Source organism: Chrysemys picta, chromosome 12 (assembly GCF_011386835.1).
Source record: "Chrysemys picta bellii isolate R12L10 chromosome 12, ASM1138683v2, whole genome shotgun sequence".
Taxonomy (NCBI): Eukaryota; Metazoa; Chordata; order Testudines; family Emydidae; genus Chrysemys; species Chrysemys picta.
Window position 1 is genome coordinate 9,925,807 of NC_088802.1, and position 19,003 is coordinate 9,944,809.

At 49.6% G+C, this 19,003-nt stretch overlaps 2 protein-coding genes across 9 annotated transcripts in view; one reads left to right on the forward strand and one right to left on the reverse strand.

Moving 5' to 3' along the window:
* Nucleotides 1-19,003, reverse strand: part of LOC101948742 (zinc finger protein RFP-like) — a 1,201,957-nt gene that overhangs the window by 108,617 nt on the left and 1,074,337 nt on the right. The gene's annotated exons all lie outside the window — the stretch shown is intronic.
* The window catches only part of LOC122173351 (zinc finger protein 260-like), a 56,744-nt gene that overhangs the window by 1,344 nt on the left and 36,397 nt on the right, over nt 1-19,003 (forward strand). For 3 of the 8 annotated variants that reach the window (XM_065564393.1, XM_065564380.1, XM_065564381.1), the window contains exon 2: nt 558-645. The exons of 2 other annotated variants lie outside the window; for them this stretch is intronic. In XM_065564393.1, the coding sequence (XP_065420465.1) occupies nt 558-645 (88 nt within the window). Of the gene's footprint in view, nt 1-557; nt 646-1,148; nt 1,276-4,536; nt 4,651-4,953; nt 7,256-19,003 lie in introns of those variants that run through there. 3 more of the 8 variants (XM_065564384.1, XM_065564390.1, XM_065564385.1) reach the window with 2 other exon arrangements.

Below are 19,003 nucleotides of genomic sequence, written 5' to 3' on the forward strand. Positions count from 1 at the left end.
GTGAGCATGGCAGTCACAGACACACCAATATGACCATCCCCATGTACGACGGGTAACAGACAATGCCGTCTGTCCAAGTTACATTTCCCCGGCAGTGCCTAGTTACAAGGCAAATATCCACATGCGACCCCCTTCCTTCCTGTGTGCACACATGCTCCCAGCTTACATTGGATTTATTAAAAAACGAGAAAAACCAACGAGGAGTCCTTGTGGCACCTTAGAGACTAACACATTTATTTGGGCATAACTGTCATGATTCTAGCCCATGAAAGCTTATGCCCAAATAAATTTGTTAGTCTCTAAGAGCTTGGCTACACTTGCGAGTTAGTGCGCAATAAAGGAGCCCCATGCCCATTAGCTCACTCCCCGTCCACACTGGCAAGGCACATAGAGCGCTCTGACTCCACAGCTAGTGGCCCCTTTGATTCTGCTCTTTTTCTAGCATTTGGCTCAGAGATGCTGTTACTGGGAGGGTTTGAAGAGGCTGGTGGGGAATCGGGGTGTGACATGGACTCCAGCTCCTGTAACCTCCCCCATCGCCCCTCTCGCCCCAACAGGTTGAGGAATCACGTCCACGTTTCATGCCAGATCGGCCCATCTTCCAGGAGACAGGGAAGGGAAATGGCTGTGATGGAGCCAGCTCAGGTAGGGGATTTTCAGGGAGGGGCTGGGCAGAGGGAGGGAGAGACAGGGAGGAGACAGGGTGTGATAAACCTGCTGATTTTCTGAGTAGGCCCATTGGTGGTAGTGGGGGAGAGGGACATTCGCCCATTTCAAAAACAGGACATAACCCCCCTGCACAGGGCTGGAGCCTGAGCCCAGTAACCAGAGGCTGCTGTGAAATACTAAGGGAAGCTGTTGGGATTCCTGTCCCTGTCTCTGGCTCAGAGCTCTGCTTCCCGTAGCAGCCTGTGCTTGGCAGGCGTGTGGGAAATGAGAAGACCCTGCCCTGCTCCGTGTACTGGGGGCGGGGATAAGGAGCTCTCACCTTCTCCCACCCCCTGAAGCCTCTTGGCTGCTCTGACGGGTAGGGGTCAGATTCTGCTACTCTGGCCCTCCCAGACCTTCGAGTTTTTTTCCTTTCCCTGTGAATAGCGGGATTGTGGCTGGAGCAGCAGATGCTGAGTGGGGGACTCTTGTTGTTTCAGATGCCAGTGACCTTCGAGGAGGTGGCTGTGTATTTCACCCAGGGGCAGGGGGCTCTGCTGGACCCCGCTCAGAGAGCCCTCTACAGGGACGTCATGCAGGAGAACTACGAGACAGTGGCCTCGCTGGGTAAGGGATTCCCGTCCCCTCGGTTATTTGAAGCCGTGGGGTCTGCGTGTCGGACTCTGGTCAGGTTCTTCCCAGGTCAGTTAGATCAGAGGCTAATGGGTTCCCTAATGCACAGGTGCTGTGAGGGAGACTTGCATCTCCGTACCCTCTCCAATGGGATACAGGTGAAAAACCTAATGGACATGCTAACTCATCCCCATCCCTCCAGGTTTCAAAGGGACAGAATTCATTCATTGTCCTGTCTGTACTGATTCCCAGTCAGACAGAGAATCCCTGTTCACCTCCCTTCTTGGAAATAGCTCCAGCCATGGGGAGGGCTCTGGGCTCGGCAGGTTTAGAAATAGGCAGAGGTTTAACTCCAGAGCTGGGTGTGCGTCAGTAAGTCCCCCAGAGAGCAGAGATCCTGGGAACGCCTAGTGAGGGTGTAAAAATTCCCGTCACCTCCCCTGATGCCTGCCTCCCCGAAGGCAGCTCAGTTACCATGTTCCTGTCCTCTTAGGTTCCATATTCCCACCCAGGGCCGGCTCTAGGCACCAGTGCTACAAGCATGTGCTTGGGGCAGCACCTTCCAAGGGGCGGCACTCCAGCCCCCCCCCCCGCCCCTTTTTTTGTTTTTTGTTGCTTGGGGCACAAAAAGCCAGGAGACGGCCCTGAACCAAGCTGTTCCCTGTCAGCTGAGGCTTTCAGGCTGTGCTGGAACTGACGCTGCAGTTCTGGCTGCAGTCGCTAGATGGCGCTCATGGCAGCCGGAGTCGCACAGGCTGGACGGCGGTTCCGGCTGCCCGGCCGCTGGAGAGCCGGAGCGTCATCCCCGGAGCTGAGCCCGGCTGCGGCGGCGAGAGGGGCTCAGCTCCGGGGGATGATGCTCCGGCTCTCCAGCGGCCGGGCAGCCTGACCTGCAGCCCAGCCTGGGGGTGAGGAGCCGGGGAGGGGGGAGGGAAGTGGGGCCGGGATGCAGGGAGGGGGGAGGGGTCCTGCTGCTGCTCTGAGTCTCCCCAGGGCGGCGCGGCGTTTCCCCGCCCGAGGGGGCTGTGCAGGCGCCGCCGGGCTGGGCAGGGGGCGCGGATCCCGGCTCGCGCGCTGACAGGGCGAGTGGCTGGGCAGCCCGAGCTGCCAGGGAGCTGCCGCCGCCCCTCCTGCCCCCGGACCCAGCCCGCCACGCACCTCCCCCGCCTCAGCCCCGCGCTGCCTGCCCTGGGCGGGGAGAGGCAGAGCCCGGCTCTGAGCGGGGCAGCGGGGGATACTGCCCTGCCGGGGGACCCCCGCGGCTCAGGCACCTGGGGGTCAGTGTCTGTCCTCTCGGCTCTGCCTGCACGGGGCTGGGGAAGCAGCTGTCAGCGCCTGCCCCTCTCAGCCCTTGCACCCCCCACCCCGCTCGCAGCCCCTCCACTTGTACCTCCCTCCATCGCTCCTTCGCCGCACCCCTTCCCCTTGTACTCTCCTTTCACCCGCATCTCTCCCTTTGTACCCTCCCCCAGCCCTCTCCTCCCGCACCTCCCCCCTTGCCCTGCACCTCTTCTCCCACAACCTTCCTGATACCCCCTCTCCTCCACCCTCCTCCGCGAGTACATCACACCCCGCCTCTCTGCCAGTGTAGAGCCCCCAAGCACCCCCACACCTGCTCCTCTGCCTGAACCCTCTTTACTAGCTCCCCATCCCTTTCCGGGTACAAAGTTTGAAGGTTAGTCCCTATGCCTTCCATGTGCATTTGGAGCACTAAAGATGGGGTTGCGGGAGATGGGGGTGGGGTGGGGCGAGATTCATACTAAAGTGAAATAAAAATAGGATAAACGGTTTGATCCCCACTGCGAGTGTAAACAGGGATTGCTGTGGTGAACGAGGTGGTCCCGTTTGAGGGGGGGAGCCCAGGACTGGGGCTGCGGGGGTGCGGGAGGGCACTGGTGGGGGGGCGGGGCAGAGCCCAGGGCTGGCGTTGTGGGGAGCCAAAAATTTTTTTGCTTGGGGCGGCAAAAAACCTAGAGCCGGCCCTGTTCCCACCAGCACAGCACGGGAACAGGATCCGTTCCCACAGTGCCCTTTGTGACAGACACTCCCCCAATGCTCCATGCGCCCTGTGCGAAGAGTTCAGTCACAGAGACCCCCTTGGGACTGTAACCTGATGTGCTGAAATTATCACTTGAGCCTGTTCTCCCTGCCAGCCTGGACCCCCAATACCCTCTCTTGTTGAACCAGACACGCTAACCTGCTGCAGCACAGAGTCAGGGTCCAGGCCACGCCCCCAAGCTGCAAATCTTAATTGAAAACAGCACAGCAAGATACCTATCTCCAGCACTCAGATACCCAGCCCCAATAGGATCTAAACCCCAGATAAATCCGTCGTACTCTGTATAAAGGTTATACAGGGTAACTTCCTAAGTGTTCGCCCTCTTTATCACTGAAAGAGAGATATGCACGAACTGTATAGCAATTACTTACACTCGGTTTATGAATAAGCAAAAGTGATTTGATTAATTATAAAAAGTAGGATTTAAGTGGTTTTAAATAATAACAGACAGAACAAAGTAAGCCAATAAGCAAAATAAAACAAACATGCAAAGCTAAGCTAAATACACTAAGAAACTGGTTACAAATAATAGTTTCTCACCGTCAAAAATGTTTCAATAAGCCTCTTTCACAGACTAGACTGATATCTAATCTGGGCCCAATCCTTTCCGCTGTTCAGTATCCCTTAGTTCCAGCAGACATCTTGGGTGATAAGCAGGGATCTCCTCACCACAGCTGGCAGCCCCCTTATATAGATTAGGCAAAAGGCGGGAGTCCTTTGTTCCAGCTTGACCCCCTCCCAGTTCCTTATGGAAAAGTCCACGGTTTAAAATGGATTCCAGTATCAGGGGACATGGTCCCATGCCTCTGTAAGACCCCAGTCTCCATTTTTCATGGGCTGATCCTCACCTACACAGGAAGACTTACAGGTAAACAAAACCATTCTCAGCCCATTGTTCTGAATAAATGGAGCAATCAAGTTCCTAAAGTATCATTAATGACCCTCACTTAGCATAATTACAATGGGACCTTAGATTTGTACTTCATATTCCTAACTGTAACTATAAGAATGATACATACATACAAATAGGAAAACCATATTCAGTAGATTACAACTTTTCCAATGATCCCTTACATGGGACCTTTTGCATAAAGCATGTTCCAGTTATGTCATGTTCATATTGATAAGCATATTTTCAGAAAGCATATGGAGCATCCCGTAACACCCTGATCTGGTCTGATTTCACCCCTGCGCAGGATTTCCCATTCCCAAACCTGAACTGATCGCCCAGCTGGAACGAGGGGAAGAGCCGTGGGTGCCCGATCTCCAGGCCTGCGAGGAAAGAGAGAGCCTGAGAGGTGCCCACACAGGTGAGGGCTGACACAGAAACCATCTGGGGAATGAAGGAAAAAGTTCAGAATCACAAAAATATGGTGTGAGTAACGCCCTCAGATCTTCTTCCTTCTCTCACTCAGGGCAGGGCTGTAGTCAGCAGATATCGCTCACACCTTTCCAACCACCCTGTTAGCTGCAGGAGTTTCCTTCCCTGTGAGTGTTTGGGTGGGATGTGGAGGCAGAATCCAATTGCTCAGTCTTTGTGTTGGGTTTTCCCGCTGTGCTATTCCTCTTTCTCCCCAGCACAATGACTCCTGTCTGGATTGTCTCTCTCCCAGTAGGTGATGAGAGAGTGAGTGAGAATGAAGAGGAGAATCATGATGCAGATGTTCCTGGTAAAGTGGAACCACAGGAGACCTTTACGGGAAGAGCTGAAGGGAATTTTTCCCAGTGCTGGGAACAAGGAGAAGCCTGGGTAAATTGGCACAGGTCAGAGAGGCTGCTGGGAAACCACCCAGGAAAGAAAGCGGATGAATATATTAACTGTGGGAGAGGAGACAAGGATCCCAGGGCGCAGCAGACAAACCCCAAGGAAGAGACACCCAGGGACTGCCTGCAGTGTGGGAAAGGATTCATTGTGAGATCACAGCTTGTGACGCATCAGACAATCCACACTGGAGAGAAACTCCTTCAATGCTTGGACTGTGGGGAAATCTTCAATAACTGCTTAGACCTTAATAACCATGGGAGATGCCACACAGAAGAGAAACCCGTTCAATGCCTCCAGTGCGGGAAATATTTCATTTGGAAGTCAGAAATAATTACACATCATATAAGCCACACAGGAGATAGACCCCATAAGTGCGTGGACTGTGGGAAAAGTTTCATACGGAGGTCACACCTTGTTAATCATCAGGCAATCCACACAAGAGAGAGACCTCACAAGTGCGTGGACTGTGGGAAAAGTTTCAGACGGAGGTCAACCCTTTTTAAACACCAGGCATTACACACTGGAGAGAGACCCCATAAGTGTTTAGTCTGCGGGAAAAGTTTCATACGGAGGTCAGACCTTGTTAAACATCAGAGAATCCACACAGGAGAGAGACCTCACAAATGTGTGGACTGTGGAAAAAGTTTCAAACAGAGGTCAGACCTTGCTAAACATCAGAGAATCCACACAGGAGAGAGACCTCACAAGTGTGTGGACTGTGGAAAAAGTTTTATAGAGAAGTCAGCCCTTGTTAAACATCAGAGGATTCACACAGGAGAGAGACCCCATAAGTGCTTGGACTGTGGGAAAACGTTCAGAATCACATCGGACCTTGTTTTACATCAGAAAATCCACACAGGAGAAAGCCCCCATAAATGCTTAGACTGTGGAAAAAGTTTCATATGGAGATCAGACCTTCTTAAACATCAGGCATTCCACACAGGAGTAAGATCACATAAGTGTTTAGTCTGTGGGAAAAGTTTCATACGGAGGTCAGACCTTGTTAAACATCAGAGAATCCACACAGGAGAGAGACCTCACAAATGTGTGGACTGTGGAAAAAGTTTCAAACAGAGGTCAGACCTTGCTAAACATCAGAGAATCCACACAGGAGAGAGACCTCACAAGTGTGTGGACTGTGGAAAAAGTTTCATACAGAGGTCAGCCCTCGTTTTACATCAGAGAATCCACACAGGAGAAAACCCTCGTAAGTGCTTAGACTGTGGAAAAAGTTTCATACGGGGGTCAGAGCTTGTTAAACATCAGAAAATCCACATGGGGGAGAAGCCCAATCAGTGCTTGGACTGTGGGAAAAATTTTGTAGAGCGGTCAGATCTTATTAAACATCAGACAATCCACACAGGAGAGAGACCGGACAAGTGCTTAGACTGTGGGAAAAATTTCATACGGAGGTCAGACCTCATTAAACATCAGGCAAGCCACACAGCAGAGAGACCCCATAAGTGTTTGGAATGTGGAAAGTGTTTCACATACAGATCACATCTTATAGCACATCAGAGGATCCACACTGGAGAGAGACCCTATAAGTGCTTGGACTGTGGGAAAAGTTACACACAGAAATCACACCTCACTAAACATGGGAGAATCCACACAGGATCTAAACTTCTGTGATACATGGCCAGAAAGGGTTAAGAAACTTGCAGGCTAATTGACCCAGATTCAACCTTTAGACACATGTTAGAAATGTGTGTAAATGCTAATTAGCGCCATTCCACATTAGATAAGCTAGAGCTTTGAAATGTAAACTTTTATGGTTAAAGAACTGGAAGAAGCTAGTAATTGTAATAGTCTATGTTTACTTACATCTTGTTAGAGGTTAACAGTGTAACCAAAGGGTTCCTGTCTAGGGTTGTGTTCTGTTAAATCTGAGATGAAAAGGAAATATTAACATATAGATAAAATTTGAGTCTAATAATGTCATTGTCTACATGTCTCTGTAAAGTTTGTGGTAAACTGTTTATTAACTGCTTTATGGATATTTACCTTATTTTAATCTATGTAATTAATTACCAGTGATGTTTAGGAAATAGAAGATTACTTGAACAGCCTATTGTTCACCTGATGAAGTGATTCTGAAATTTTGCAATTCTAATGCACCATCTCTAAGTAAAACTGACCTACGGACTCTATTCATCTCTGCATGATCTTTTCACCCACACGCTCTCTTTTCTTGTTGTGAGAAATCTTAGTTTACCTAATAAGAACTGGCTGTAAGCGTGTATTTTAGTCAAAAGTAAAGAAATCATTAACTTGCTGGGTGATGTGTCTGATCCTTCGGGATTGGTAGAACGTTTTATATGATGAAAAAAGAACAGGAGTACTTGTGGCACCTTAGAGACTAACAAATTTATTAGAGCATAAGCTTTCGTGGACTACAGCCCACTTCTTCGGATGCTGTAGTCCACGAAAGCTTATGCTCTAATAAATTTGTTAGTCTCTAAGGTGCCACAAGTACTCCTGTTCTTTTTGCGGATACAGACTAACACGGCTGCTACTCTGAAACCTGTCATTATATGATGAAGAAGATTTTCAGTAATCCCCATCATGTTTAACTCGGCTGTCTGGCAGCGAGCCCAAGGCTGGGTTGCTTTAAGGGAGCTGTGCTTTGGCTCTGTGTAGCCAGTAACGTATTGTAGAAGCTGCTTTCTTTTTGGCTTGGTTAATCTAAGTATTGAAATAGCCACTAGTTTTGAGGATTGTCGGCCCATTCTTTGCAGTTTGCCCTAACTGAGCGATCTCTGTGTGTCCCGCCAGCCCGGGACCCTGGTCACAACTTCATAAATGCCTTGTCTGTAGGGAAAGTTTCCTTCAGCTACCGCACCTCATTAAACATCAGAGAATCCACAAAGGTGTGAGAGACCCTAGGAATAGGGGAGCTGGGTGCTGGGGCTATTGAGTGTTTGGGGATCATGGGATATGAGGCGAGGGAGAGCACCGGGGTAGAGAGGTGCTACCTCTCCTCACTCTCTTCGTCTGCCCCTTCTCCCTGCCCCCTCTGCATTCAGACAGCACCACTGAGAGGGGCTGGTTCAGAGCTGGGAGGCTGTATTTCTGCTTGTGGGATTGGGGGGGGGTTAAATGATGACAGACACAAATAAGGGGGACCCGATGAAAGAAATTTGAGATTCACTGGTCTACGCTATTCTGGTCACCACTGTTACAAAATGATGATAAATCTTGTACAAAGTACAAGCCCTGTAAGGTGTCCTATGAAAAGTGATGGTCTCCTGCATATTATTGTCCTGTTAAATCGTGTGCATCAACATTGTGTATGGAGTTATGAGATTTTGCTATGGGTTTGTTACTGAACCATGCTGGAAATCTGGAAAATGCCCACAGACGAGCTCCCCAGAGACAATGGTATCTGCACACCAGCCAGGTGTTAAGTGGCCAGTAATTGCTTAGCCAGCCATTCACCAGCTGTGGAGCTGGGAACAAGAGAGTTACAATTCACCGGAAGGACGGCTGGACGCTCACTTAGGCCACAGACTGATTGTCGCCTGCCCCCCGACCTGGGGGTGAACCTCAAAGAGGAGAGTGGTACAAAGGAACAAGGGAGAATTGCCTCCATTTTCACCTCTCCTCTCCAATCTTTACAGAAGGCAACAAGATGGTTTGAAAGGCAACAGGGGCCTTGGAGTGGGGAGGGCAGACCAAGGCTGGAAGGAAATCCATCCTCGGTACTAAGAACTGTGAATTGCCTGCAACATCTGGTGGGGTGAGAGAAGCTGTTTCCTTCCAATCTTCCTTAGCTTGGTGAAGTTCGGGATTTAAAATTTGGACGTTTCACGCCTTTCTCACTTGTGATCACTTAAAAGCTACCTGGCTCTAGTTAATAGACTTGTTTTTATCCCAACCAGTGCATTTTCATTGAAGTATTTGGGGGATTTCACTTGAGATCACCAGGCTGTTCCCTAATCACCAACCTTTGTTGCGATGAGGCACTAATGAGCTTGTACCCCACAGTTAATACCAGGCAGCTCTGTGTTCTTGGGGAACCAGGGCACAGTATCCAGCCTGTCTGACTCATGAAAGACCCCCCCCCCCCCAGTCTCTGCTTGAACCAAACCCGATCAGGGAAAAAACTTGCAGGGAGCAGTGAAGGGCAGGGGGAGACACACCTGGACCCCTCCTGACAAGGGTGACAAGATTAAGTGAACTCCCCTAGCCTCATCTGCATGAAAGATGGGATAGGCAGGCACCTCCATTAGCATACAGAATGGAGAACAGAGATTCCAACCCAAGAACCGCACTGAACTCTGGGACCAGAAAAGCAGGGAAGCACTGCACCATGGGGGATCTGTGCTCCATATGTTAATGAACCCACGCCTGCACACACCCAGCTCAGCAGTTATCAGACCAATTCTAGTAATGAATCCTTGATTGATATCCAAATACTGAAGCAGCCTAGTTGCATTATGAGCTCCCTGGAAGAAAACACCACCCATAGCCAGGAGTGATCAGCTCCTATTGTCTAGCCCAGGGGTCGGCAACCTATCGAGCTGGTTTTCAGTGGCACTCACACTGCCCGGGTCTTGGCCACCAGTCCGAGGAGCTCTGCATTTTAATTTAATTTTAAATGAAGCTTCTTAAACATTTTAAAAACCTTATTTACTTTACATACAACACTAGTTTAGTTAGATATTATAGACGTATAGAAAGAGACCTTCTAAAAACGTTAAAATGTATGACTGGCACGCGAAACCTTAAATGAGAGTGAATAAATGAAGACTTGGCACACCGCTTCTGAAAGGTTGCCGACCCCTGGTCTAGCCTAAAGAAAACCCTTGAGTCATCAGTTTACCCACAAACAAATCTAGTGTTCTCCCTTGAACCATTGTATTTTCCCTACAAAAAGCCCTACTCACCCTCCAGTCAGGGTTCTGATGCCTGGATCCAAACGCTGCATCAGTTCCACTGAGATTTCATCTTCTCCTGACTATCGTGCTGGGGGCTCTGCCTGTCTCCAGCACTCAGGACCCTCAGCTACCACCATCACCTGGGAACCCCGACCAGTTCAAGGTTCATGGAAATGGTGAGATCCTCTCTCTCTCTCTCTCTTTTCTTTTCTACCTCAGGCAGGTATAGTTTTCTATATATAACTTTTGTAACCTTTAATAATCTAAGTGTTACGTTGGTTTAGAATCTCCTTATGTAGTTATCACTATTCAATAAATAACTTTTATGGTTAGGCTGGTTGCGTCTCTCTCTCTCTCTTTCTGAATTTTACTCTTTTGTGTTTCTAGCTTCCCCATTTACTGTGTTGCAACGCTTTTCTTACCTAAGCTAACGATCCCTGTAGTGCCCAAAAATACTGTGGGGTTTGCTCATCAAGTGGGTTACTACCAGTCCAATTGTGACGTGGAAGTGGGGATAGGGACGTGCTGAACCTGTGACATACGAGGGTGGCAGCTTGAAAGTGCTGATTGACCCGGTCCACTCAGACTTGCTCTGTTAATGTGTGTGTATTCATCCGGTTCTGGGGCTGGAAGAACCCAGCCCTGGGTAACCTAGGTCCTGCAGGATAGCTCCATTGGGAGGGGACTTGCAGAAGGGAGAAGTAGAGCTCCATATGAACACACAAGTGACACAAGCAGTACATTGATAGAATTACAGAACCCGCCTGCCCCTGAAGAGTAACCCTAATGAGCGTATCCCAAAGTAATGGGCAAATCTGGCAACAGTGTACGGACTGGACAGTAGAAGACGCACAGCTGGGGTGCAAGGCTGGGAGTGGAGAACTGGCTGGGGTTGCTATGTACTTTAATTCATCACTGGCTGCAGGGCCAGCTTTAGCAAGTGAGGGGCCCAATTCCTGGGGCTTGTACTCACTAGGCGGCACTTCCAGTCTTCGGCGGCACTTCGGATTGCCGGCCGGGGAGGGGGGCCGCGGGGCTTGCAACACTCCGGCTGGGGTTGCGGGGCTGCCATGCTCTGACTGAAGCTCCAGCCAGGAGAGTGAGGCCGCGGGCTTGGCACGCTCTGGCCGGGGTTGTGGGGCCGCGGGGCTGGGGAGCGGGGCCATGGGGCTTGCCGTGCTCTGGCCAGGGACACGGGGCTGCCGTGCTCTGGACAGCGCTCCGGCCGGGGGAGCTGGGCCGCCAAAGACCCCGGAGCGGACCGCCGCCGGGGTGAGTAAAAAAAATTACAAAGGTGCCTAAGGCGCGGGGCCCGATTCCAGGGAATCGGGCGAATCGGCCTAAAGCCGGCCCTGACTGGCTGGCTAGGCGCACTCAGTGCTGTATCGCTGGTGGCTGGCTGGGGGTGAGCAGAGCATGGAGGGGTTTGTTGTTCACCCAGGGAAGCAGTGTAAAACATGTCCTGGGATGGAGAATTCAGCAGTTCAACAGTCCGCACTGTACCCTGGGGTACGTATCGCCCACCGTCTCCTGGGACCCAGCATGGCCCCACTGCTCTATCATCATTCAACTCATCTTTCAGCCTGAGAACAGGGCTAATCGGAGAGGGGGAACCAGCCAACCTCCTCAATTGCACTGGCTTTGGCTAAATCCTAAACTCCCCCTGGGAAAGGAGATTGGGGTTCTGCTGTCACCCTTCCCCTTAGGCCTCATTCTCCTTCCTCACCTTACTTGTCTCTCTCTCCTTTCGCCTTCTGTCTCCTACAAGTCTGCCTTAGCCAGTCAAGACAACCCCACGTTTTGCACCAGGGCAGGTGGCCTGTGACTCGAGAGGCAGCGCAAAGCAAAGCCTTAAGCAGTCCAACACAGAGAGAAGTTTTTCAAGTCTCACGGGCTGATCAGCTGTCGGGCCGTGCCCGGGTTCCTCTTGCAGGGAGGCTGCAAGTGAGACTGAGCCCTGGTAGCAGAAGTTTGTACGCATGATGCACCCTTAATGCTGAGAAAAGCTGCCCACCTGTAACCGTGCCATTGTGGGTCACAACTGAGAATACCGAATTCAGGTCACACTGCTGAGAAACAGGGTAAATACACCCCAAAATGCTGGTGCTTTTTCTCCCAAACGATATATCAAACCAGCCACAACAATAAATTTCTATCTCACCACACTGGCTAGCAAGAAGTCATAAAAGCAGCTTCCTGAGGCATTCCAGTCTTTGTATCACCCCCCAAAACACTGGATTGAAAGCTGAGTGGTTCTTTAAAGCCTGTCTCCTCAAATAACAGGTTCTTCTGATCCCAAAGGACCCGCCACACACTCAGATCTTACCCAGAAATCACACTGTTGCCAATTCTTTAGTATATAAAATCTAAAGGTTTATTTATAGGAAGAAAGAAAGAAAGAAAGAAAGAAAGAAAGAAAGAAAGAAAGAAAGAAAGAAAGAAAGAAAGAAAGAAAGAAAAAGAAAGAAAGACAGGCCCAGGAAAGGCTGGGGGATTAGCGGGAGGCCGGTGCTGGCAGCAGAGGTGGGGCCCACTCCCGCACTCACTGGCGGCGGTGGGAAATGGAACGAACTGGCCCCAGCCCGCTCCGCTCCCCCGGCTACCAGCCACGTCGCTCGGGGGAAGGGGTTGGGGGAAGGTGTGGAAGAGGGCAGGGAGGGGACGGAGCAGAGGTGGGAAGAGGTGAGGTAGTGGCAGGGCCTGGGATGGAGATGAAGGGAGGTTGTCCCAGGCCCCATATCCCACTAGGGATGGCCCTGGAAAGAAAAAGAAAGAAAGAAAAAGGTGAGAGTTAAAATTGGTTAAAGGAATCAAATACATACAATAATTGCAAAGTTCTTGGTTCGGGTTTGTAGCAGTGATGGAATAAACCACTGGCTTAAGTCAAGTCTCTGGTTGCTTCCAAATCTTTGGAAGGTCCTCCGTTCCCCGGTTAGAACGCTCCCTTTAGCATAAGTGCATAGTCCAGAGGTTTGAGCAGGAAAGAGTCCGGAGCAGGAAAGAGGCCAGATGGAGGTGCCATGTGGAGGGAATCCCAGTGTTCTTACTGTGGAATGTGACAGGTAAAGATGGAGTATGGAGTCAAATGTCCGTGCATAATTTTGCTTAATCACAGCAGAAGCTATTACCCACACTCCAGTTTGAACGTTCAAAGGAAAGTCCATTAGGTGCAGCTGGGTGTCTTCCTTGTGAGCTAAGTGTACCTTGATGGACCATTCAACTTGAATAGTCCTTTCACAATGTGCTGGCTAAATACCTCATGGGTCTTACCACAGGGGCCAACATTTGAAATACAGGTGCCTGGCTAACATGTATACCTTCAGATAGAGAAATTATACATGCATACAAATAGCATAATTGTATTCAGGAAATGGTAACCTTTCCATAGACATCTCACATGCCACATGTTGTAGAAGATTTGTGGCAAATATATAACAATGGTTGCAACAGTGTTCTATATGCATATTTTAATCAGAACATCACACCACTCAAACCCAGAGGAGGTGGAGCTCCAAGGGGCAGGGTCTGGGACAGGGTTCAGGGCGGCCTTTGGAGTGGACAGTATGGGCAGGCGGCCCACCAAAGAGGACCAGGGGCGGGCCGTCCATAAAGGTGAACTAGGTGGTCGCCTAGGGTGCCAAGTTAAATGCGGCACCAAATTCGAGGGGAAAAAATCAAATTACAAAAAAATAATAGGAAAAAAAAGGAAAAAGATGAAAAAAATACAAATAAAATAACAAAGATGTCATTATTTCAATTCCTGTGCGTGTATGGAGGAAATATGAATTATAATTATTTTCTCTACATTTCTGATCATTTATTAATGTCAAATATTTGATTTACTGCAAAAAGAAAGAAAATTTTAGCGATATCCTTTTTCAATTTGCGACATAGGGTCAAGATGACCCACTCCGCAATTTTGATAAGCAATAACTCAGCCACAATGAAACACATCCACCAGCAGCAAGAGCTGCAGTGCTAGTGACACCTAACTCGAATATACATCAAGGTCGCATAGCCGGAAATTCATATAGAGCGGAGATATCGCCAGTTGGTACATGTCAAACGGTCATTTTAACACACGTCGCAGGTAGATGGATAAGAATCGAGCGAATACTGTGGAAAATTGTGTTTTCTGGTGCCAAAGAATAAAGAATAACGTCTTTCAGCATTATAAATCCAAAAGGTGAGTATCTTTAAGCGTTATTAAACCTTAACGTTATTCTCGGGCTGTATAATTATGAACTTTTCTTTGTTATAACTGGTTCACATGTAATAAATAAGGTTAATAAAAAAAAGTAACAGCATTAATGCTTAATAGACTATGAAAGTGATGACGTCACACCTCAAGTGGGTAACCGTGAGGAAGGGGATTACTTTCCAAACAACCGGTGTCGGGTTATAACATCGAAAAAGGTCATTTTGTTTCCGTGTAAACGCTATAACTAACTGTTTTAATAGGTGAGTGAGTGTATGTTACTAATCACTTATCGGGGGTAGCCGTGTTAGTCTGTATCTACAATTCAGATGCATCTGAAGAAGTGAGGTTTTTACCCACGAAAGCTTATGCCCAAATAAATCTGTTAGTCTTTAAGGTGCCACCAGACTCGTTGTTTTTACTAATCACTGAACCTTTAAACGGTGAAAAGAAGTGTTGGGATGGCTGCAATGTGGTTTAAATCGCCAACCATGTGGTGGGTGTGTCAGCCATCCTTAATGCTATAATGCTTGCAGTCGGGAGCACAGTACATAACAATATTCAAATGCCCCATGACAGAAAGAGGAAAAAGAAAACCCTCAGGAGCTGAGTATCATAAACGAAAAGCTGAGAAGGAAAAGGACCAAGCAAAACAGCAGGGATCCTTCCTGAAATATCTTCTCTTTAATCCAAATAAAGATGGAAGCAGTTCATCGCATCCAGATGAAGGACTTTTACTTGGAGAGGAGATTAGCTCACATCCACATGGAAGCAGTTTGGAACATCAAGATGAAGGTATATTACTTCGAGATGAGGGTAGCTCACATCCACAAAAAAGCAGTTTGGAAACTCAAGATGATGGAAATTTACTTCTAGATGAAGGCAGCTCACAGCACCGGACTGATATGGAAGTGGAGAAAATTTATTCACCTTCAGAGAGACATGCAGAAATTGAAGTAAATGAAGTAGAAGGAAGAAAGGATGAGGAAGTTACAAACAAGTTACAATATGGGGACCCAGCTTCATGGCCCAGATGTGATGACAGTCTGCGGCAAATTCTTTTGGAACATGGACCCGAACAAGTTCATGGATTTCCTTTCCCTAAGGATGGAAATAAAAGAAAATTCTCTGCTCAGCATTAGAAGAGGAAACTCATTAATGGGGAAGAAATTCATCAAAACTGGTTACAATATTCAGTGTCGAAGGACTCTGTGTTTTGCTTTTGCTGCAAGTTGTTTGCAAATCAAGCAATTGGTACATCACTTACTGAAAATGGTTCGAAGGACTGGAAAAACATATCTTCAATTCTCTCCTCACATGAAAGAAGTACAGAGCATTTGGAATGTTTTCAAAATTGGAAAGAATTTGAATTACGATTGAAAAAAGGAAAAACTATCGATGAAGAAATTTTACATGTGATCAAGGAAAAATAAGAATATTGGCAACAAATATTAGAGCGTCTGATTGCTTTAGTGAGAGTTCTCGGTGGGTAAAATTTAGCATTCCGTGGCCACGGTAGAAATGAAAAATTATACGCTCTACGTAATGGAAATTAAAATTTGTTGAATTACCTAGCTTTGTTTGATCCAGTCATGAAGGAGCATCTACGTAAAATAACTGATCATGAAACACAGGTTCATTACTTAGGAAAAAATATGCAGAATGAACTTATTCAAATCCTAGCAAATGCCATTAAAAAGAAAATTGTAGAAGCTGCCCATTCTGCAAAATACTTTTCAATAATACTGGACTGTACACCACGTGAGTCATGTTGGACAAATGACGATGATCATTTGTTTTGTGGTTATGGAAAAGTCTGCAGATGAAGATAGTGTTGAAGGGCTCATAAAGGAACATTTTTTGGGTTTCGTACCACTGAAGGAAACGGCTGGAGCATTTATGACTGAAACTATTCTACAAGAGCTTGAAACAATGTCAATATCTGTTGAAAACTTACATTGCCAAGGCTATGATAATGGGAGTAATATGAAGGGTAAAGACAATGGTGTACACAGGAGAATGATCAGGGCCGGCTCTAACGTTTTTGCCGCCTCAAGCAGCAAAAAAAAGCGCCCCCCCGCCCCCCGCCGCGCCGCCGAACACCCCCCACCTGGAGCGCCGCCGAACACCCCCTGCCGAGCGCTGTGCCACCGAACACCCCCCGCCGAGCGCTGCGCTGCCGAACACCTCCGCCCCCCATGGAGCGCTGCACTGCTAAAGCCCCCCCGTGCAAACACCGCCAAACACCCCCCGCTGAGCGCCGAGCCGCCAAACACCCCCCCGCCGAGCGCCGCGCTGCCGAACCCCTCCCAGTGGAGCGCCACGCCGCCGAACACCCTCCGCCGAGCACTTCGCCGCCGGAACCCCCCCGCCCCCCCCGCCGAGCGCCGCGCCGCACTGCCCCCCGCCACCCCAAGATTGGCCGCCCCTTACCAGGTGCCGCCCCAAGCACGTGCTTGGTTGGATGTAAATTGATTGATGGAAATCAATTCTAGGGCCTTTTTCGTTCCTTGCAGTGCGCATTCTCTGAATTAGTTGTCCATGAAGCTGGTAGATGTTATTTGGAGGCTGTGACGGAGTAGGGAGTGGGGCAGATTGACCAGGGAGCGTTGCGGGGGAGTTTTGTTGGGACTGTCTGCAGGGCCGGCTTTAGGCTGATTCAGCCGATTCCGCTGAATCGGGCCCCGCAGCTGTCCACCCTGCCCCCAGCTCACTTCCCCCTCCTCCCCTCCCCTGAACGCTCCGCCCCCTGCTCCTCCCCCCGCCCTGCTTCCCGCAAATCAGATGTTCGTGGGAAGTCTGAAAACAAGCAGGGGCAGGCAGCAGCAGGTAAGCTGAGGTGGGGCACGAGGAGGGATCCAGGGAGGTGCGGCCCAGTCCGGCCCCAGCCAAGCGGCTCCCTCCGGCCCTGGCCGAGCACCCCCGGCCCCGGTCCGAGTGGCTCTGGGCCGGGTCGGCTCAGATCCCGGGGTGCCGGCCCCGGTTCCGGCCGAGCGCGCCAGCCCGGCCCCGCAGCTCCAGCCCGGCGCCAGCCGAGCACCCCCGTCCCTGGCCCGAGTGGCTCCTGGTCGGCTCGGGCCACGGAGTGCCAGCCCTGGTTCCGGCCAAGCGCGCCTGCCTGGCCCCGCAGCTCTGGCCCAGCCCCGGCGCTGGCCGAGCAGCCCCGGCCCAAGCGGCTCCGGCCCCGGCCGAGTGCGCCGGCCTGCGCCCGGCCCGGTGCCAGCTGAGCACCCCTGGACCCAGCCCCAGCAGCTCCAGCCCGGACCCAAGCTCCGCAACCCCGGGTGGAGCGTGGCCCGCCCCCAGGAATCGGGCCCCGCTCTTGCTAAATCCGGCTCTGACCATCTGCATTGGTGATGGGATAACAGGGTGTGACTTCACTTGAGAGATGATACCTGAGCATGTAACCTGAACCCAGGAGGGGGGTTGGGGCCAGGTGACACCTTCTGCCCGGGAAACTGGACAAAGGCTGGCGGAGGAGCTGGGGGGAGGCTGGGTGAAACTTCTGGAGGAGGTTTCAGTTTGGAGCTGGCTGCGGAAACGGAGGGAACTCCAGGACTGGGGTCTAAGCTCCCTGCCCCCCAGAAGGACTTGACTGAGGGGTCCTGGTTGTACCTACAAGCTCTGTTTGGGACTGTATTCCTGTCATCCAATAAACCTTCAATTTTTCTGGCTGGCTGAGAGTCACGGTAAATCACAGGAAGTGGGGGTGAGGAGCCCAGACTTCCCCACACTCTGTGACAGTGGCAAGCAGTTTCTTTGACCTGGTGTAATGTGTTTATGTGCTTTTCTCAGGCTCAACATGCCGTTGGGAGATTCTGACTTGCCATGTGAATTCTCTAACTGTGAATCCACTTAGTCAGACAAGATGGGAGAATCACATCGATGCTTTGAAGCCGCTTCGCTATGAACTTGGAAATATTTATGATGCCCTAATTGAAATTTCTGATGACACTACCTTTACTGGATCATCTGGCAATACAGCATGTAAAGATGCAGAAGCTCTTGCAAATGGCATTTCCAAGTTCATATTTGTGACTTTACTCATTTTGTGGTATAATATCCTTTTCGAGATTAACCTCGCTAGTAAGCAGCTTCAGGAAAAGAACTTGAACATATATTTTACTATTCAAAAACTGCAGAAAACGAAAAATATTCTGGAGGAATTCAGAAGTGATGAAGGGTTTGAAAGAACACGGGTAGATTCTCTCGAGCTTGCAGAAGAAATAGACTTTCCGATAGAATCTGAACCAGAGCCAGTTTGCATTTGCCGAAAGAAACAGCAGTTTTCGTATGAAGGATGAGACACACTTATTCAGAACCCAAAACAAAGGTTCAAAGTGAATTTCTACTTCACCGTCCTTGATTCTGCTATTCACTCGGTTGACGAAAGATTTCAACAGATGCAGTAGCTAGAGTCTGGGCCCCGAGATGGCAAACAGGGTTCGTTGCCCGGTGTGCTTGGCACCAATAAAGACACCGAGGGGAGAAAGCGAGCCAAGTTTATTCCAGAGCTCTGAAATGGCACTAGGAGACCAGCATGTCTCAAATCAAGTGCAGCACATACAAATAAAATTTCCCCTTTTATATTCCAAGCTGTTTCTGTGTAAGCCTTTGTTCTGTTACTCCCTCTTACCCCTCCCACCCCTCCCTTCTCTAAGAGTTACAATTAGAAAAGTTCCCATTCGTCTGCTTATCTTTTGGCCTTGCAAGGCCTGTGAAGCAGTCTGAGCAAAACAGCAGCTGTATGCTAGAGAAAAGCTGACCCTTACATTTCTGCTTCAGCATGTAAGCAGTTAGCACAGAGGTGAGAGTTCACA